The 21,967-nt window shown below is 37.1% G+C and overlaps 1 protein-coding gene across 2 annotated transcripts; it reads right to left on the reverse strand.

Annotated features, from left to right (window-relative positions):
• Positions 1–3,073: 3,073 nt before the first annotated feature.
• CLEC6A (C-type lectin domain containing 6A) lies at positions 3,074–20,903 on the reverse strand. Of its 2 annotated transcripts, none has more exons than XM_077169938.1 (6): positions 20,684–20,903; positions 20,103–20,195; positions 18,130–18,231; positions 14,325–14,476; positions 13,420–13,535; positions 3,074–3,386 (listed from the first exon to the last, which is right to left on the reverse strand). In XM_077169938.1, the coding sequence occupies exons 1-6, from the start codon at positions 20,712–20,714 to the stop codon at positions 3,365–3,367; spliced, it is 516 nt and encodes a 171-aa protein (XP_077026053.1). In that variant the 5' UTR covers positions 20,715–20,903; the 3' UTR covers positions 3,074–3,364. The 2 variants fall into 2 exon arrangements, with proteins under 2 accessions (XP_077026053.1, XP_077026052.1); XM_077169937.1 differs by lacking the exon at positions 3,074–3,386 and adding an exon at positions 6,468–12,323 and having other exon boundaries at positions 20,684–20,901.
• Between the last annotated feature and the right edge of the window lie 1,064 nt (positions 20,904–21,967).

Here is a 21,967-nt window from a genome sequence, read left to right on the forward strand (position 1 = left end):
ACAAAAAGGGCATCTCTGGCTATCAAATGCAAGGCTCACCAAGTATCAGGCCGCTTTATGTGAAACCCCCAAACTTACAGCTTGAAGTCTGTCAGACCCTCAACCTGGCCACCCTGCTGCCCATGGGGCCAGGAGCCCCAGAACATGACTGTGCGGAAACTGTAGACGAAGTTTACTCCAGCTGACCTGACCTTAAAGACCAACCATTAGAACATCCTGACACTGAACTGTCCACTGATGGGAGCAGTATGATAAAAGATGGAGTGCACTATGCAGGATATGCCATCGTTACTTTAGCAGACATTTTAGAGGCAGAAGCCCTGCCTGCGGGAACATCAGCCCAGAAATCTGAGCTCATAGCACTCACTCGGGGTCTACAATTGGCAGCAGGACAGGAGGCTAATATTTATACTGACTCAAAGTATGCGTTCACAACCCTACATGTACACGGGGCATTATACAAAGAGTGGGGACTAATGACAGCTGGGGGAAAGCATGTTAAATACGGACCAGAAATTCTAGCTCTGTTGGAAGCTGTATGGGCCCCCACTGCTGTAGCGGTTATTCATTGCCGCGGTCATCAAAAAGGCAACTCCTTAACTGCGAGAGGCAACCGAAAAGCGGATTCAGCTGCCAAGCATGCCCGTGCTAGGGCACCTAACGCTTCCCCCAAAGGACAAACTGCTTGTCGCCCCTCTCATCCCCCATCCATTACAGTGCTGGAAGAAAACACCAACTTACTCAAGGCTGGAAAGCAGCTGGTTATGCAAGGAAGGGAAAATGAATCATGAGGGATGGTGGATATTACCCGATGGACGCATTGTAAATCCTGAAAACTTAGCATGGCCTTTCGTACAGCATGTCCATCACCAGACTCACTTCAGGGAAAAAGCTCTTACTGCCAGCCTGAGCTCCCACCTCTACATACCTAGGCTTCCCTCCTGGGTGAAACTAGCATGCAAGAGATGCATTATCTGTCCAGAAAAACAATGCCAAGCAGCCCAGCACAAAACTGGGGAGTCTGAACAACCAGCTCGCTGGCCTCAGCCCATTCAAAAATCTACAGGTGGACTTCACAGAGCTGCCCCGGGCCCAAGGATGTCAATACCTTCTGGTATTTGTCTGCACCTACTCAGGATGGGTAGAAGCATATCCCACACGTTCAGAAACTACACAGGAAGTGACATGAGCCCTCCTGAAGGAAATCATTCCTTGGTATGGTATGCCACTTACCAGTGGCTCTGACAACGGCCCTGCTTTTGTGGCTGAAGCCCTTCAAAAGCTGGCAAAAGCTTTACCGATAACTTGGAAGCTCCACACTGCTTACCGGCCACAAAGCAGTGGGAAAGTGGAGTGGATGAATCGAACTCTAAAGCGACAATTAAGAAAGATCTGCCAGGAGGTGAAACTGACCTGGGTACAGGCGCTCCCTATAGCTTTATTTAGAATCAGGTCCGCCCCAATTAAAAAAACGGGATTCTCTCCCTTTGAATTAATATATGGAAGGCTGCCACCCCTTACTAGGGTTCTACAGGGAAACCTCAGAGAAATTGGAAATCTTAGTCTGAATCAACACCTAGTGCAGCTGGGACGGGTCCTGAACGAGTTAAAAGGGAAAGCATTGGAGGCAGTGTCTGAACCTCTCAGCATCTATCCTCCCATTCATGAATTTGAGCTGGGGGATTTAGTGTGAGTCAAAGACTGGAAAAAAGGCTCCCTCCAGCCTCAATGGAGCGCACTTATTGTGTTGTCTTAGCTACCCTTACAGCTGTCAAAGTTGCAGAGATCATTCCATGGATCCACCACTCCCGGGTCAAGAGAGCCACGACAGACAACCCCTGGGAGTGTACTCCTGTCCCTGGACACCCGACCCGCATCATTCTCCGAAAGCCATTGCGTCCCCCTTCTGCACAACTGGAATCAGCTGACCCATGCACGGTCGAAACTTGAGGAGATTGTCAAGCCCTGCTTCAGTCACCCCAGGAAGCTGACTGATCTAAGCATGGCCGAAGCTTGAGGAGCTGCAAACCAGTCTGAATATCCACTCCCTCCCCGCATAAGTACTCCTAAACTTTCAGCACACTCCCTAAACTCCCCTGTGTTTCCCTAGCCACAGCCCCTAGTATTCCTTATAAGCTAGACTAATTGTTGGCTTCTGCTCCCAACTGGGTTCCTTGTTCTATCAATTAGTATCGGTTTAGCAGCGGTAGCCTCCCACCCAGCAGTAACCGTTATAAAGGGATTTGTATCTTCGTAGGGAAAAAGTGCTGTTTCTTTATAAACCAGTCTGGCGTAAGTGCTGCTAAAGTTCAGGAATATAGAAAGCGGGTCTGAAAACCCAGACAGAAAACAAACAAACAAAAACTGGACTAACTGGATCCTGCCGCTAGCTGGTCCCCTATTTACCATATTAATCATGAAGGTTCCTGTGTGATCAGAGCCCTCATCAAATTCATTGAAAAAGTCACAGCATGAATCCTCCTAATAAAAAGGCACAAACCAATAAATATAAGGTGATGCTGTAACCCCTCCCTATTAAGTTGGGGTAAGCATCAAAGGGGGGAAATGTAGCAGGCAGGCCTTCCCCTCTTTCTGATTTAGCTGTGCTCTCTATGGAAAACCCCGAAGCCCCCTCCCCTAGTCTTCAGGAACTGGGGAAAATGCACATAGGCAAGATAAGATATTCCTGGGGTGGGGGCCCCTCAACAGTCTATAAGCCCTGGGCCATTCTCAACTTAAATCCACCAATTGTTTACCTTGTCTTTAACATATTGTACAGTCTATAAAAGCTAAGGTTGCCTTTTGTTCAAGGCTCAGACTTTTGAGGTGACTCGGCTGGGCCCCCGTGCGCATGAGCTAATAAATCACTTGCTTCCCGAAACTGCGGTCCCTTAGTCTCAGCCTGCTCTAGTTTCGCGGAATGTTCCTGGAGGCCTGTGGCCTCAATCCTGGTTTTCGTGCTACAACATAAGTAAAAATAAACTCAGAATCAAAATTGGAGAAAGATAGCTACAAGTAGGCAAAGTAAACTTTAAATGATAGTCAATTATTGAAAAAAAGAGAGTGTATTTTAGTACTTTCAAGGGATGTCATAAGGTCAAGTAAATAAACCAAATCTTTAATCCCAATTTGAATTGTATATAATAAAAGAGAAAATTACACGCAGCTGACTCTATTAAGAGGGGAAAAGAGAGAAACACCTGGAGGACATTTGTAAATAAATGAATAAACAAATCCCTGTTCAGGGAAATAATGAAGAGATAGTTCCCTTTCAAGTGAGAATTTACACAGTGAACTACAATGAAACAGTCTCAGGATTGTTGTGGAAACTGTAGCTATATTTTAGGACTTCTTCTGAGGGCCATCAGCTTTTTCCTCTGTTAAACCTGCAAGATAAAAGCAGTACTTTATAATCCCCTCAATCAAATGGCTCAAGAAACCAGGTTCCTAGGAGTTTGGAGCATGGAAAAGAGATGACAAGAATCTATGATGATAACAGAAAAAAATTTAAACTGGAAGGATCCTAGAAACACCCTCTGAACAAAAGGCCAGATACAAACATAGACAATACTTAACTGAGCAGTTTGCACTTTCCCATCTTCTCATTCTCTTACTTGAATAGCATTTTCTCTTTGATTCCCTTTCTCCGAACTTCTCTAATTTTTCATCTTATTCTCTCAGTTGCTCCAGAGCCTGAGTTATTTTCCTAATTTCATCTTTTCCCAATCTGCTGTCTTGTTCCAATCACTATTTCATTACCAAAACTTTCAAAGTTCACAATTCTCTCATTCCGTCAATTTTCTTACTTTATAGTAAGAATCTCGGATTCAATTCAATTCCTAATCTTCCATTCTCAGGTTCACTTCTACCCTTCTATCAGGAACTAATAAGGAAAGAAACACTTACTCCCTGAAGTTGTTTTTCCAGATACTGTGTGTGTATATCCCTGCAGCAAATTCACAGCAAGACAGACCAGGAACCTCTGAAATCTGTTACTCTGTAGTTGTTAACCAGGAAACCAGATTTATTCAAGAGATTAGACCTCAATCATCATAGACTAAGGAACTTCTGATGTAAAAATCACCTCAAAAGAAGTAGCATTATTAAGGGCTAAAGCTCCCAAAGATTTAAAGAGCTTTCCTTTTATCTCGAGAAAAATGCTGGCAAAAGAAGAAAAGTCAAAAATAAAAGAATGCTAAGTATTTTTCCATTCACTTGATGTCTCACGTAAAATTTCCCTATTTGACTACTATGTAAGATCATGCAAAAAAACAAGGATTTATATGACATAAAGGAAACTAGTTGCTGTGCCTTCAAAATATAAACAAGCATTCCCATCTATTGCTCTTCCTATGTACTGTTCTTCATGGTAAATTTTCATTGGCAGTTGTGTTGTGTTCAAGGAGTAAATAACATTTTAGGAAGAAATCTAAGTCATCTGCCCTAGAAAGATTAAACAATCCAATTTCATGGATATGAATAAGATCTTAAGAGAGAGGGTAGTAAATAACAGTGAGATCCATGAATATCTTACTATGTGGGATATGCTTGCAAAGGTAAAGTGTGTGAAACTATCTGAGAAAGTTTTTAACTGGTCTTAAGGCAAAGGTGGATCTCATGTTGGAAAAAATTCCATGGTTTCCTTGGCTAAATAAGAACAGGATTACCAAAACTAGAAAGGATGACCAGGAAGTTTGAGGATGTCAGAAGCAGATTCCCTGCCTGCAATGTCCCTAGGTTGGTGAGGTTCTTACTTATGGATCTTTTCTGTTATACCCCAAATCATTGATTGCAGAACATTCTCAGGTAAGTAGTGTTGAATATACAAAAACTTTAAGAGATAACGGGATTTTTGTTTTTGAATGGAGCTTTTCATTCAAGTAGAAGAATATTTAATGACTGATAAAACAAAAATTTTAAAACAATACTAGAAATATTAAAAATTCCTCCAGGGTTCAAATGAGAGCCAGCCGTTTATACAAGGGTGGGAAGGAAAAGCACGTTCTGAAACATTATCAGCAGTCTTCAGTTTCCATGGTGATGGAGGGCACAACAAACCAAAGTTTTGAGAAAAATTTAGAGTCCAGGAAAAAGAGCAGAGATGTTTTTCTAAGTTGTATAAGTGATGAACCAACCCACAGTCCTACTCTGTTTCTTGCTCGCCTGCTCTTCAGATTCCTAATATGCCCTCTGGATCTGATCTTTGGCAGCCCTACACCTCACTCCCACCCCTCCAGCAGCCCTGGAACTCACATCCCCCACCTACCCTCCCCACCATTTCCACTCTGCTAGTTGATTAGATCTCCCAGTGGGGTGAACCCTTTTAGCAGACAGTGCTGACAGGGGAGGGACAAGGCCAAAAACAGGAGGTAGGCCAGAGTGAAACTAAAATAAAACATCGACAACATAAAAATATGGGCAAGTTGCCAAATTAATGTCAAGTAAAAGCAGAATTCTATGAGATCCCAGGTCAGAAGTGGAGATAATAGGAGATCCTTTTACTTTGACCAGGAACAAGTGAAAAACTGAAATATGGTGAGAGAAAATTCAGATAGGAGCTGGTAGATATGGGGGAAGGGGAGGGAAGGAAGCATACATTGTTCAGACAGTGAATAGTGTTTCTTGAGGCTCAGCCTCTTTTAAAGGGGTGAGTACCTTTCTGGTAACTACCTCTGCTGGTCATAAAGCATAATTCATGAATCAACAAATTGAATTATCCAGAATTTCCATTCCAGAAAAACATATCTGGATTGCTCAGAAAAGATACGTGTCTGCTGATTAGAGAGAAGATTATATTTCCTTGCTCAAGAATTTGAATTTGAATTTCATGGGGAAAATCTTCTAGAATCAAAAATTAGACATAAAAATATGCAAAAATTATGAATTTCTGTCCACACATTTAGGTGCACAAGACGTAGTGAATTTTTTCATTTTGTCTGTAAGCCAATGTACTTCTTCTTTTTTTTTTTTGCATGGGCAGGCACCAGGAATGGAATCCAGGTCTCCAGCATGGCAGGCGAGAATTCTGCCTGCTGAGACACTGTCACACTGCCCAGCCAATGTACTTTTTTGGGGGGTGGTGCATGGTCTGGGAATCGAACCCAGGTCTCCCACATGAAAGGTGGGCATTCTAACCACAAAACTACCCGTGCACCCCCCTCCAGCCAATGTACTTTTAATGTGAATCCTCATCCCATTGGGTTGGAAGACATGCAATCTTAGCTACCTTGCAATTCTTCTCTCCCACAGAAGACATGTCATGTCTCCTACTACAACAAGAAGTGGGAAACTGCCACCATAGCCTATGCCAAATCCTAGGAGAACCAGGTGTGCTGCCTTTGTGCATGTGTGCAGTCTAAACATCACTAGACTGGACATTGTCCCATCCATATGGCTACCTTCAGCCTAGTGACTCTCAACTGCTTTTGTTCCATGATTCAGAGACAGGAATTCTTTTTTTTTTTTCCTTTATTAGAGAAGTTGTGGATTTACAGAACAATCATGATTAAGATACAGGATTCCCATATATCATCCCACTACCAACACCTTACATTCATGTGGAATATTGTTACAATTGATGGTAGCACATTTTGATAATTGTACCATTAATTAAAGTCCATAGTTTAATTTAGGGTTCATTGTGTAGTATAGTCCCATGGAGTTTTTTCAATTTTTCTGTTCTGTTACCATATATACAATGTCACATTTCCCTTTTTAATCACATTCAGATATATATTTCAGTGCTATTAATTGCATTCACAATGTGGTGCTACCATCACCACCATCCATTACCAAAACATTTCCATCATTCTGAGTAGGAATACTTGTACATTTTAAACCTTAACTTCCCATTCCCTATTCCCACCTTATGCCCTGGTAACCTATAGTCTAGATTATGACTTGATGAGTTTGCTTATTCTAATTGTTTCAAATAAGTGAGATCATACAATATTTGTCCTTTTGTGTCTGACTTATTTCACTCAAAATGATGTCTTCAAGTTTCATCCATGTTGGAGGAATCTTTTTATTTGTATTTCTTTTCTAATAGCACACTCTGCTTTTTCACACAATCCTTTTACTTTCTACCTTTTCCAGAGTCTCTGTCATTTTCCTAAGGATAATGATTTCAGAAAATGCCAATGAGTCTAACAAGATGGTCTCTGCTGTCACTTCCCTCTGTTGAAATGAATTATGGAACTACTTCCCTGCCTGAATGGGAAGGAAACAAAAAGCCTCACAAATAAAAGTATTTTTTTCAGTTATGATCTGTTCTTTATTCTCGTTCACCCACTATGAGCATCTTTTTATCAGCAAATTTTTTATCCATGACTAAGAGCTCACTATATCTAAATCCATATTCAAAGGAAGCATATCAGTGTCTTATTGCAGCTGTTAACAAATTACCATGAATTTATTAACTTTAAACAAAAAAAACTTATCTTACAGTCAGAAATAGGATGGGTCAGCAGGGCTGCATTCCTAATCTCCCTCATACATATCTGATGCCAAGGAGAAGCCTAGCCTCCAATAATCTCTCATATAAAATGTTTGGCACACAAACAAGCATAATGAGACACACTTTTAACACAAATGAGAAAAAAATAAACTCCCAGAGACTCCAGATATTGGAATTATCCATCACGTGGTCTATTTAACTATGCTTACTATGGTCAGTAAGATAAAAGCCAAACTTGCAAATTTCAAAAGGGGTATGGAAATTAGAAAAAGCAGCATAGAACATGTGAAAAATAACCAAATAGAGAGTTTAGAATTAATGTTAAACAATAACTGAATTTAAGGGCTCAATCAAGAGATGAGTAGAAGTGATGCAAAGTTAGAGAACCAGAAGCATAGGGGGGAAATGAAGAAAAATACAGAAGAGGGAATGAGAGACATAGAGAATGGTGAGAAAGTCTTAACATGTATTAAACTGGTTTCCAGAAAAAGAGAAAGGGGAGGAACACTATTTGAAGAAATAACAACTGAGGATTTTCCAAAACCAAAGATAGACATCAATCTACACATTCAAAGAGACCAATGAACCCCAAATAAAGCCACCAGTAGAGGAAAGGAAGAGAAAGAGGGCAAGGAGGGGGAGAGAGAAGGAAAAAGATTGAAATTTGCTTATAGGTGACTTTGTTCAATATTTGACAGCAACTAAAGATGGACTGCTGAAGCATTATATCTTTACTGTGAAAAATAGAAATCCTCCCTCTTGAAGGAGTTTCACACTATACATTGAACTATACATGTATGGTTCAATTTTCCTAGAAGAAAAGTTGGCTTGCAGTAAAGATCTACAATTCATGGTCAGTCCCTAATGGTTTGGCTGAATGGTCAGGGACTTGGAAGGAACAACACTGGAGAATTGATATCCAGGAGGTTTGGGGAAGAGATAAAAGATTATACATCTCAGAATAGTTTCAGAGACTGAGAATCCTTGTTCTCTATATATGAATATATGAATACTGCCCAGAGGTCCCCACTGGGGACTTTTATTCATTGCACTCTTTGCTTATCATGTAGTAGAACAGATTGAAAGCATTCTTAAATAAGACTAATTTTCTAGCATAGATTAGCTTTGTTGTGTAGACTAATTCAAGGACAGCTACTGCAATGCGATCCTGAGTGCAAACCTAGAATTAATGGACCATCAACTCTCATGTATCTAGTTCCTCCAGTTGATTAATTTTCATATTTGTTTGGGAGTACAAAAATATATTAACCATCATTTTAGACTCATGATACACTATCTTCCTGGCACTCTTCTACTTTCTTTTCTTTTGTTTTGCTTTCTGTTTATTATATGAACATCTCTGCCCAATCCAAAAACCAGAATCTTCCCTGTCACCTGTCAGTGCACACCTCCAATCCCAAACCCTGTCTACCACCCTGAGGTAACCATTATAATGGGCTTTGTCCTTATTAAGCCCTTGATTTGTTTTCACTTTTACTATATAAATGCCTGAATACAATAAGCATACTATGCAAATGGTTTCCCTAGTTAAAGTTTTCCTCACAGAACACCTCTTTTTTGTTGTTGGGTATTTTGTGATTATGATTTTTTTATTTTATTGTGGTAACATAAAATTTGCCATTTTAATTATTTTCCATTTTCCACTTAATTGTGTTCCATTCCATTTATTTATTTATTTGTGTGTTTATTTACTTATCTTAGAGAAGTTGTGGGTTTATGGAACAATCATACATAAAATACAGGATTTCCATATTTTTCCCATTTTAATCATTTTTAAGTATACAATTCAAAGGCATTAATTACATTTATTATGTTGAGAACACTTGTCTATTTGAGTAGCTATGTTTCATAGATCTTAGAACTCTCTCAATACAGCATCTTTTGAGTGATGTTTATATAGGAAAAAAGCATATTTATGTCCCAGAAACTCAATTCAATATTTTAAACAAAATTATGTTCAGGAAATGTTTTGTGTTAAACTCCAAATATAGTTTTTAGATGGCAAGGATCATGTATAGACTTTTTTAAAAGATGAGAAAGTATCAATAAAGGAGATGTGAAGCTCAGAATCCCTTTTATGCACTTACACAAAAACTACTTCTTAACAATCATATTAATTAGTTAGTAATCATGAAGCAGTGTATAAAGCATTTTAAGTTTTAACGTAATAGATTTACTTGATAGACATTTTACATTTATCTTATATTTGTGTCTTATTTTGGAAATTAATTAGAGATTTTGTGTTAAGTATTATGCTTTCTACAGTTTCCCGTTTAAATGGAAATGGGCTTGATTTTTTCACTCAACATCACGCTGCTAATATTTATCCATACTGTTGAGTGCAGTGTAGTTATCATTTATCATGGTTGATTCATTTTGAATGCTATATAATATTCTACTGAAGAAGCATGCCTCAGCTTAATTATATGTTGATTTGGATAGCATCAGTCAAGCCTTTGATTGATTTGGATAGTTTCAGTCAGGTCTTTTTTGCTACTACAAACAGTGAATATTATTGTTCATATTTCCTGATATACATATGCATTATATATCACTGGGATGCTAGATAACTTCCAATTGCTCCTTCATCACCCCTCTCCACCCTTCTCTTTTCTGCTTTCTGACCCAGGAGTCATTTCTGTCTCTGACTTCTATTTTGGTGTGGCCAAAGAAAGCCAGCACAAAGATGGGGGAGGAGGAAGAAAGAAGAGTGAGGTCAGGGAATATATTCTTCTGGCTCTGTTCCATCAGGGTCAACACAGACTGGGGCTCTTGACCAAATGATACAGCTCTCCACACTGTGGACCTCTCAATACCACACAGTCTTTCTGTATTCTAATAGCCTCACTAGTGGTAATAAGTCTTACTGTTACTAGTTCCAGGGTGTTGCATTAATCCTTGTAGTTTCCATGGTCTCACCTTTGTAAATGTTCTTTTTATTAACTCTTCTTGAATTACCCTAATTTGAGCAAGGGAACCAGAGTGATATAAATCATTTATAATTTATATGAATGTTCAACTTTACAAGATAATCCAAATTATTTCCAAAGCAGCTGTAACCATTTAAACTCAAACCAGCAATATATAAGATCCCATTGATCTGAATTTCCTTCAAATCTTAGAAATGTCTTTCTTAATGTTTTTCCTTTAAAATGGACTTTGAGGATTGTTCTCAAATTAAGAGTAAAATTGTATATCTTGATAAAATATGTTTATTGGATGTACATATTTCTTCTTCTATGAAGTGTTTGATCAAATATTTTGCACAGTTTTTTGTCTTTTTCTAATTGAGTTATGAGGGCTGTTTATATATTCTTATATTAATACTGTGTCAGCTTAGATGTTCAAACATCTTCTCTCAGTTCAATTTTTATTCATTTTCTTTATAGTGTCTTGGTGAACAGAAGTTCATAATTTTAGTGTAGAAAAACTTTCATTATTTTTCTTCCTGGTATACATTTTTGTGTCTTTTTAAAAAAATCTTGCTGTGCTAGCCACACTCCAAGATGGCCCGCCAATGATTCTAACTTTCTTGTTTTTGTGCCTTTATGTAGTCACCTTCTTATTGGTCTGTGTGACAAATAGAATGCAGTGGAAATTATGGTGCATAACTTCTAAGGCTAAATCATAAAAGACATTAATGCTTTCAGCTTGTTCTCTTGTTGCTCTAGTGGAAGTGAGCCACTATGTTGTGAGAGCTCTCAAGTAGTCATATGCAGAGCGTTCCATATGCTGAGGGACTAAGGACTCCTACCAGCAGCTAGCACCAACTGGCAAGCCATGCAAATGAGTCATCTAGAAAGTAGATAATTGCAGATCTTTTTCAAGACTTCAGATGACTACAACCCCAACCATTATCTTGACTGAGGGTATTTCTTTATGGTATTTTGAGAGAGAAAGATCAGAAACTTTTTAAAGAAGAATCCTTTGTAAATCTTCTAACAAACAAAAGAATACAGTTTCTGGTACAATGAATGTTTGTGGAAGGAAGTATAAAGAGAGACATGTGGTAAGGCCTAAAATTCACTATGCTGCCTTGCCATCTTTGAACCTCACAGATCCCAATGGCTGAACCATGAGTTCCCCTGCTCTCAGCACATCCTGTTCTTTCACTGGATATACCCACATTCAACAGGTCAGGCTCTCCACTGGCTAGTTCCTTAGCAACTGACCAGCTGCACCTCACCTCGTCCTCAGCCAAATGGATTCCACTTCCCTGCCAGCCCCAGTCACATCTGCCTGATGGAAACAAGAGTCATTCCATCCTCTGGTCTCCCACAGCCCCTGATGGTTCACTGTGTTCCTGAGTGGAAACCCGTGTTGGCCCACATGGCCTGTGGTGTCCTCTTCCCTGGGGCTACAACCAACAAATTGCTGTTGATCTCAACTGAACAGGGCCCAGTTCCACCATCTTATATTCTAGAATGAGGAATCCTTCCTCACCATTAAGGTAAAAAGGGGGTTGTGAGAACAAAAAGAAAGAAAAGTATGAAGAATAAAGAGAGGAAAAGAACAAAGAGCCGGTGAGCTCATCCTACCATTAATGGAAAAGAGAAAAGCAGAAAAGGAATAATTGAAGGGTGAGAAGCATCCAGATATTTTCATGAACCTCTATGATACAAGATTGCGCATAAATTATAAGAGGAAATGATCATTTTATACTAGGTTCCAATTTTAAAGATGTAGGTGAATGAAGTTCACTCATAGATAAATCTTCTTCATCTCACATATTGAATTCCTTTTAGTATCACAAAAATCATCATTCCAGCCCCATTTTCCGGGATTCCAGAAAACTATTGAAGCACATTGCTCTGCTGAAAAATTGGGCTCATTTTGGTGCCAGAATCTAAAGGGAAACAAAGGGCAGAAACATTTCTCCAATGAATGCATGGTGACCAATTATAAACTTTGTAAGTTTGAGGGCTGAACATAATGGGAAGGGCAAAAAATTGATTTGTGCTTCTCAAGCTGCCCTCAAAACCTCAGGTACAAACAAGCATTTACACTTGATTCTCCTGGAAAAATATTTTTAAGATGGTGTAATCTTTGATCTTTTCCCTGGAATCTGATCTTTACTTCCTCTTCTATGTAGAAACTTTATTCTTACCTAGGTTATTGAACAGTACCTTTCCTGCCCTTAATACAGAGACTGCCTCCTTACATTTGTCTACTCATATCATTTCCTAAATTTCTCTATTCTCATCAAATTGTCTTAAATGAGTTTCAGGGGGCTTGAATCTGGGCATTAGATGTTACCCTGCTTCCAAGTAAAACAGTTTTTGGTAGGGGGTAGGATATTATTTTTGGAATTAAAGGAACTGATTTTGCTAATCACTGATTTTGATCTTGGGCAAGTAATTGAAACTTCCTAGATACTATAGTCCTCATCTATAAAATGACAATCATAATAAAGTCTCCAAGTTGCTCACAAGGTTGTGTTAAATTCAAATGGGGTGATGTATAATTAAAGTAAATTCTAGATTTTTAGAAGCCACAGTATTTTTAAAAGCCACAGTATTATTTTATGACCATCTTCTTAGACTTGAAAATATTCTGATGTAAATATTTGAAATCTTACTAATTGAAGAAGAATTTAATTGAAATGTCTATTTGTGTTTAGAGGCAGTAAAATATAATGGTGAAGGATACCATCTTTGGAATCAGATAGACATTGGGTTGAGACCCACTTTCTCATCCTAGTTTATTGACTTTGGGAAAGTTATTCAATTTTTCTTCTATAAAATGTGTTCTGAAAAAAAAGAAGCTTTGTGAGCATTCAAATGAAATAATGTACACAAAGCACTCAGTAAGAGTTTAATAAATATTAGACCCTGTTATCACCACTATTAATTATTAATATTGGTAGTTGCTCCTAAGAAAATTTCCCTAAATTTTCTGTATAAACAAGGCACTATAGTTAACTAACCTTGGTCTGAACTCACCTGACATTTTCATCGAAGGGAGTCTGGTCAATCCATTGCCATTTTCCATTCCCCTGTGGATCCGAAAGCCCCAAGAAATAAGAAAAGGATTCATTCAGCTGCTGGATAATGAAATTCTACATGAAGAAAAATAGGAAATCATTGACTTTGGTATTCCCAGATTGAAAAGAGAACAGTTCCTTATACTCTAAAGAGAAAAGAAAATCCAAGGTACTAGGAATAGCTGCACGAGGGGACACTGCCCAATGTCCTGGGAATATATGCCAAAACACCAACATAATTGCAGAGGGGAAGGGAATCCTAACCCACGAATTCCAATCTCAGACAAAATTTCCTTCTTTTTTTATCAAGAGACAGAATTCTTTTAAATGTACACAAGTTCATTTTTGTGTTCATATTTTTGCTTTCTTAAGTTCAGGTGTGTGCTATCTTTATTTCTGATTGAATCACAGTAAAATTGCCTCTTATTTCTCAAAATTCAAATTTGTTTATCTTCTTCTCTAACTACTCTTTTTCTAGGAAGTAATAATTTACTTGGAAAAGTTAAACATATAGGAGAGCCCACTTAGATTTTAACTGAAGTGATTAGTTTCTTAAAAAATAATCTTGTTTTATATTTGGACCTCTGTATTAACTATTCGATATGTCCAGATTGTTTTTCTAAAGGTAATTTTATTGAGGTAAAACACAGTTAACTGGAAGTCATTGAACCTGCTGGCTTAAGGAGCATTTCCTTTGTATTGTCCAGAGATTGTCTGACTTAATACCAATACTCCAGGGCTGGGAAGGAAAGGATCAGAAGGGAGGAGGGGGGTTGAGAAAGGAGGAAGGTGTGAGGAAGAAGCAGGGAAGAAGGTCTCCTAGCCAAGAGGTTTCCCTGACATTAATTCTGTTTTTAAAAGTACCTGCTCCGCTTCTGTGTTGATCACCACCAAATGAGCTCCCATCCCAACACAGTTCTGCTCACTTTTAGACCAAAATCTTTTTTCTGTTGAAATGAAGTAGCAGCTGGAACCAAATGGCTTCCAAGCATTTGGACAACAGCCCCAGACTTTTTCTGTGTTGCATTAAAAAAAAAGTGTGAGTACAGCACAAAAGAGAAATATGAGTGATAAGCTATGTTCTATACACATAAATCCCTAAGGTTCTGACGTTGTTTTCTAAAGATGGATTTCTTAATTCTTATTTTACTATTTCCTGAATTATATAATTTGGGGCCATGGAATTACTTTTAAATAAACATTCTTTAACAGTAGACCCTCAATATTTCCTGAGGCTTAACTGCAGAATCCCTCCTGATTTTTCAAAAGCAAAGTCACTACAAGGGTCTTTTACCCTGTTGTTTCATACCCCTGTAAGGGACCAAATCAACTTGGAGTTTTAAGTGACTAACGCAGGTGAATCTAGAATTCAAGTTCTGCTCGATAACCTTCGGCAAGCCATGGAGACTCAGGTTTTTCAAATGGAAATAATACCTATCCCCAGGGTGATTGTGAAAATTGGAATTATACTTCACTAGAATTTTAGTTCCACCATGTATCATTTATGCCCTTGAGCAACTTACATAATCTCCTTCAGCTTCAGTTATTTCATCTTTAAAATCAAAATAATAATAGTATGCATTTCATAGCAGGATTTAATCCCATGATACGCCTATGCTTGTAAAGCATTTTAAACAGTGTGTCACATAAAATAATTGCTCAACAAAAGTATGTATTACCAGCTTTTAGCACTAAATCAAGAGCATAAGAGTCCTCTCTCCTTTCTCCCTAGAAAGTAACAGTGTGCCATTCTCCTAGGATTGAAGAAATCTATAGCTAAGCATGTATAAATCCACTGGCATATTTTTTTATAGAGAGAGAGAGATATGTATCCCGTTAGCACATGCATATGTATGTTTAAACAATAAATTCTTTAGATTTGTTGGTTTTGGAATTTTTCAAGGTATTGTATATGTGGCCTTCTTGGGCTTGCTTTTTCATTCCAAATAGCATCCATGTTATACGTGGTTCTAATAAATTTCTTTTTTTATGTTGTCATATTATTACATACAAAGTGATGAAAAACTGTTTACAGTTATAATTACCAAATTTATATCATTTTAATATTGGATGCTTTTAGAAATGTTCTTAACTATGTATTCTGTTCTTTATTAATGATTGGTTTCATGATATTCCTCAAAGCATGTATTAGCATGTTGAATCTAATTCAACTGACAATTTTAATAGTGTAGATTGGCTTTGCCAATTAAGTTATACGGCAAACATTTTCCATAAATTGAATAGCTAAATCTCCAGCTCTGATTTGGAGATTTAGCTATTCACAAAAATATTGAAAGTTGTGATGAAATAAAAGCATTTTTCAAAAATATATATCAATGTTAATAATATCTTACTTTCCCAATCTCTTCTGAGAATAGTGGCTAAACAAGTTGTATCATAAGTGTGAAAAATAACAGGTGTAGCAATTGTCATTTGGTAAGTCTTAGTAAAGTATTTTTGATGTACTTCCCTGAAATTGAGAAATCAAATAACTACTGTCTAAGAAATAACAAACCTTTTGCAAATTACAATATTTCTTATACTTTACTTTCAACAATGTTGATGAATGACCTAATAAAATACACAGTTAACAATTACAAATCATTTTTCATTATTGATCACTATCTTAGTTTGCCAAGGCTGTTATAACTAAGTACCACAGACTAGTTGTATTAACAGGAATTTATTGTCTCACAGTATTAGAGGCTTGATGTCCAAAGATCAATGTGCTGGAAGGATTGTTCTTTCTCTCAAGTCTGTAGCATTCTAGTGGTAACTTGCCATCAATCCGTAATGCAGTCTCTGCCTCTACCACATGGCCAACTATCCCTGTCTGGTTACTTCTACTCCTTATAAAGATTCTGGTCATATTAGGTAAAGGCACACCATAATTCAATCTGGCCTCACTTTAAGTAACAACATCCTCAAAGATCCTATTTATTAATAGGTTTGCATCCAAGGACTGGGGGTTAGGACTTGAACCTTTCTTTATGAGATTTATGATTCAATACGTAACAAATACTACAGGATTTACCATGTTATTCAGGATTTTTTTTAAATGGATGATATTGGGTAACACATTTACTGACATCTAGACACTGGTAGATATGTTTAAACAAATATGAAGTTTTATTTTTTTAATGGCAATATTTGCAATGCTCTAAAATTAAAGCTTTTGCTTCTATAACATGATGAAAAATTTTAGACCTCAATTTAAATTATGTAAGAGCATACAGAGTTAAGCAAAAGCCTTTTTGGGATTTGGAAAGCAAAACACTTTGAAGATTACTAGTCTAGAAAAAGCACTAACCTATTGAAGGAACTCAGATTTTACTACCCATGCATCTAAATGTCTCAACAGTCTCTGACTGAGACTGAATGGGGAAAAAATTGAAGAAGATAGAATTGTGGATTTCAATTACTTTTAAACTTTAATCAAAGTGGAAATTTTGTGTTTGGACTTTTATTTTTTTCTTTCATTGTAATAATAATTTGAAAGGATATTGTTAAAATTTGAGCCCCTTTTTGTTGGTTTTATATGTGCATTATGAAAATAATTTTATTTGTTCATTATTCATTTTAAGCTTATCTGTAACTTGAATTAGTTGTACTGAAAACCCTAGTTGATCATACTTTTAGGTGGGATAGCTTGGGGTTGGATATTTTAGGGAGTAAATTTGTAATCTCAAATGGATTTGGAGTTAAATAATGTACATTTCTGTCACATTTCAGAGCTTTCTGAGGGCAAAGATTGAAGTGTCCATTGCTGCTTCCAGGAGGATATTTTCAAAACTCTAGGTGTTCTTGCAGGAGTGCCTCCAAAAAGTGGGAGAAGATTATTCTGATAAAACTATGTTTTCCTCTCCAGAAAGGGTGGCTCCATAATTGATTATCAAAGAAGCCCAGTGTGATAAGAAAAATGTAAGTCAGGAAACGTAGATAAAACCAACTTTATCTACTTCTATGCACCATATTCTTGCCAATTACTAAAAGAGGGAAAATTCCAACATTTATAGAAATTCAAAGAAGCTTCTGTCTTCTCTTCACTGCTCCCGGGTTTCTCCATTGGAGCAGAGGAGTGAATTATTTAGTTCTTAAAATAGCAAGAGTCTGACATCCATTCAGCTTGCATTTCTGTACCTGGAAGGATTAAGGCCACAAGGACCACTACAGAAGTCCACTTTTCCTCACTTAGGTTTTTTTAACTAAATAGGGACTGAGGCAGACCATGTTCCTGAATCAACTCTCCCAACTCTATATATGAAGTTACTAGGACTGTACTTCAGAGTGGAGAAGTCATCCTGAGCCATATTCCAAGATCCAAATTGGCCAGTAACACAGATGATATTTGCAATAGAGATGGGTGTTATTAATTGTGAAGTTTCAATATCAAAAAGGGGAATTTATGCATTTAATAGAGAATGAAGATCATTTGGAAAAAAATTGTTATGAGTAATTTCTAGGGTTGGCTTGAGAACAAAAAGTCTGGAAGAGAAATTGTTTGGGGGACAAATCTGGAACCTGGTATGAACATGTAACTTTGGAGATATTTTGAAGATATCCAAACAGAGATTTTATTTTCAAAAGTAAATAAATAAACCAATCTCAAACCAACTGTGATGCATGTCTGAGAAAAGAGAAAATCTAGTTAAGCATTGCAAAGCTTTACCTGTCACCCTTGTCCCTTCACTGAAGCAGGTTAGACTTGAGTAATATGTGTGTAGTTCAGACAGCCTTTTGCCAGTTTTGCCATATGTAAAATGATAAGTTACTGTGAAGGAAGAAAAAGAATTAGTAAGCATTCTTTTAACTATACTGCCTTAGTTCTAAATCTCTACGTCAAGCTGTCTTATCTCCAACTTCCATCACTCTTCTCTATACAATCACAGTGAAGACCATTCTGAAGTACTGCTTGCCTCTATTCATTTGTCTTATTAGCTTGTTTATATTTCTAAACATTTATTTTGGCCCTTTCTCCAGTGTAATTTAAGTTCCATATTCTAAGGCAGACATGATGTTTTTACATCAATTAATCACAAACACCTAGAACAGTGATTGTCACAAAGTAATCAATAGATAATTCTTGACTCATTGGCTGTCTGCTTCTCCTTACTGCTAATAATTGTGAAGCAAGCTCCCAGGTTATTTTAAAACATTTTCTAAAGATTTCTCACTGTTAGTAACTACAGAACAACATATGGGGTAAGTAACCAAAGGTAAACTTTAAACATTTAGAGACATTTTAAAGTCTCATAATGAAAGTTAACTTTTACATTCATGGGAGTACATATTGAACAAGACCTGTTCTTTCTTAGGTTATGACTTGATTCTGTCATTTTTTTCTTACCCTTCTTCTATTGAACTTCAATATTATCAAATTTTTCTCTTTTCCCTTAGTCTATGACTTGGGGACCTGAATATCTGTTACCCCTTGACCAATGAAATAACTATCTTTAAACCCCCTTTGCTCTTTCACGTAATTATGAAAATTAAAACATATTTTAACTGTGGTGACAATTATTTGTGTTTTACTAAAGATGGTGAGATTTAATAATATCTAAGAGGGAACTACAAGCATGACCCAGTTGACAGTAGAAGTCACTTTTAATTCCCCCCGAATTATTCAATAACTATTTTTAATCATCTCATCAGTAAATAGGGAAGCCAAATAGAGACTGGAGAGCAAAAAGAACTTTGAAGCCTCCCACAAAATGAACATCAGATATTTATTTGGAGGCAAATGAACCAGGAAGAAATGTTTTATTCCCTTACACCTCTATTGTATCATTTGAATTGTTTTAATTTTATATTGAGAGAGATTTTCACATGAAGATAAACTACTCCAAAGTATTACAATTATAAAAGCAATTATTGTTTGACTTCCATTAGAAGGCTTTTGTGAGCAGAGAACATGTCATCACTATTGAAACCAGTACTGAAAGATGGTGTCTTAGAGGATGGCTACAACTACACACATGCATATATGTAGGTCATGATTATAACTGGGAAAATGGTACTAAACCCAGGAAAAATAAGCCTGGAAGCAAGTCAATTATCAAAAGTTGGAGGAAGAGTAGGGAATAAAGGGGAAGAAGAGAAATCAGGAAAAGTATGGCAAATAGGAAAAATATATATAAAAATGGGGGTAATAGAGTTAAAAATGTGTAGATTGCAATACTAGAGGTCAATGAGAGGGAGGGGTATTGGATGTATTGTTTTTTTCTTTTTTCTTTTTATTTCTTTTTCTAGAGTGATGCAAATGTTTTAAAAAAGGATTATGGTAATGAATACACAACTATGTGATGATATTGTGAGCCACTGATTGTATACTTTGGATGCAATGTATGGTGCATAAAGATTTTGTTTTTTAATATATTTTAAAAAAAAGAAAGAAAAGGGCCATGGTGGCTCCACAGGCAGGCTTCTCGCCTGCCGTGCCAGAGACATGGATTTGATTCCTAGTGCCTTCCCATACAAAAAAATTAAAAGTTAAAAATTAAAAAAAAGAAAGAAAAGCATGGCATTCCAAGTAAAAACTGACATATTATGGGGGTAAAAGAACATACATTTTTAGGGACTCTGTATAGAAGATGATAGAGAAAGAGTGGCTAGAGAGAAATGACAACTCAATGTAGAACTTACCCACACAGCTCGCAATGAAACAGGCACTGAGGAGTGTGATGGAAATCACAGCCACAAACCAAAGCCTCACATTAGCCCGCCAGACTCCTTTCTCTGTCAGATGAGCAAGACAAATGCAGTTACTAGAAGGCCAGGAAGCCAAAGCCCTACAGAAGCCTAGAGCAATGAAGAAGCCAGATGGAGAACTTCAGAGCAATAAAAAAATAATAAAAAATAAAAATAAAAACTTAAAACAAGAAAATATAAAAACTCCCCCCAGAAAACAATGGCCAGGAAATAGCTCTGAAATCCAAAATGAATCTGGGCAAAACTCAATTTACATTTCCTTATTCTTTCTTCATAAATATTACATTCTTCCATTGATTCCTTGTTTTTCTCAAAATATCACTCTTGTCTACCAGTTCTTATATCACTACATTGTTATGTGATTTCTTATTCTTTCCAGAAGACATGATTCTACAATACTGGCCCAGTCTCTATTCTTTCAATTACCCATTGTCTGATCTCTTCTTTCCAGCTCACTTTATAGTTCATCACGCATTTCTAACTTCATTTCTGGAACTGAGGAAATGAATGCTCACCTCTAACTTGAGGTTGCCCTTCTTGCACCATTATGTGGGCTCCTGGTGTGCAGAAGATCCAGGAGCGTCTTATATCTCTTTCCCTGAAGAAGTTATCCAGATGCTGACTTCATTCAGGGGCCAGAGCTCAGAGACAAACTGTTACTACTCTGATAAAGTTAAAAGTCATCTAAAATAAAGTTTACCTCAAAAGAAGAAGTCGTGGTTTGAACTAAATTTTCCAGTGATTTAAAGATGTCTGGAAAACAAAAGAGGAATTTGAGAAACGTACCAAAAACTGTTAATGAGAACTTTGGCAACAACTGTAAGATCATTTGCTCAGATCCTGAAATAAAATTTCTGTCTTTGGAGCCTATGCATTCTGACATGCAAAAAAAAAAAACCACTTTATATTCCCTGAAAGAAATCAATTTATAGACTTTTGTTAAACTGAGTGCTTCCTAAATAACATTTGTATTGGGTTTTATGTAAGTCTTAGTCCATGTGTTTAAAACTGTCCTAGAATTAATACATTTCTAGGATAACTATGGCTTAGACATTAAGGGTTAGTCTAGGAAGTAACAGAAAGACCCATGGACATTGTCCAGAAATATGGCTGCAAAATGAAAGATTCTGAAATGTATTTGCATAGGTAGTAAAACATCCTTATTTCTCCATGCCCAATATTTGGCTGAGGTAAGTAATATTTTATAATCTCCCTGAATAGGGGAAGGGGAGCCTAAAGTGGTGTAATATCAAAGTTAGGCTTCCTGAGTTCCATGCTATTATACAAGGGCTTGGGGTTCCTCACTAATATACAGTCTACAGAATGTGAACCTTATTCTCTATTAACATCACAAACATCCTCACATTTTCAAGTGAGCAGTCTTGAATACAACAAAATCTACCATGGATATATGAATATTAAACTGGATAAGATTTTTAAGTAAAAGGAAAGTTATAACTAATGATGAAATTGACATTAAGAAACAAGATACCCAGGAAATTTTTACCAGTGTTGAAATGCTGCAAATGATAAGGGGAAGTGGTTATGAGACATCACCATCTGTTTCCAGTTCCCCTCATAAATGGAAGATACAGAAACCCGAGGATTGCAGAACATGGTGAACCAGCAGAAGAACATTTTCTCGTGAGCTGTACACATTACAAAGCAATTTAAAGACTTATTGACTTCCTTGCTCATCTCCAATTTATGCTCCCCTAATTTAGGGGAGCTCCCTAAAGCTCCCCTAAGCTTTCTGATCTTGACCATTGGTAACCCTTACTCTATTGTCTTTGCTCCTT

This window comes from Tamandua tetradactyla, chromosome 7 (assembly GCF_023851605.1).
Source record: "Tamandua tetradactyla isolate mTamTet1 chromosome 7, mTamTet1.pri, whole genome shotgun sequence".
In the NCBI taxonomy this organism is placed as follows: domain Eukaryota; kingdom Metazoa; phylum Chordata; class Mammalia; order Pilosa; family Myrmecophagidae; genus Tamandua; species Tamandua tetradactyla.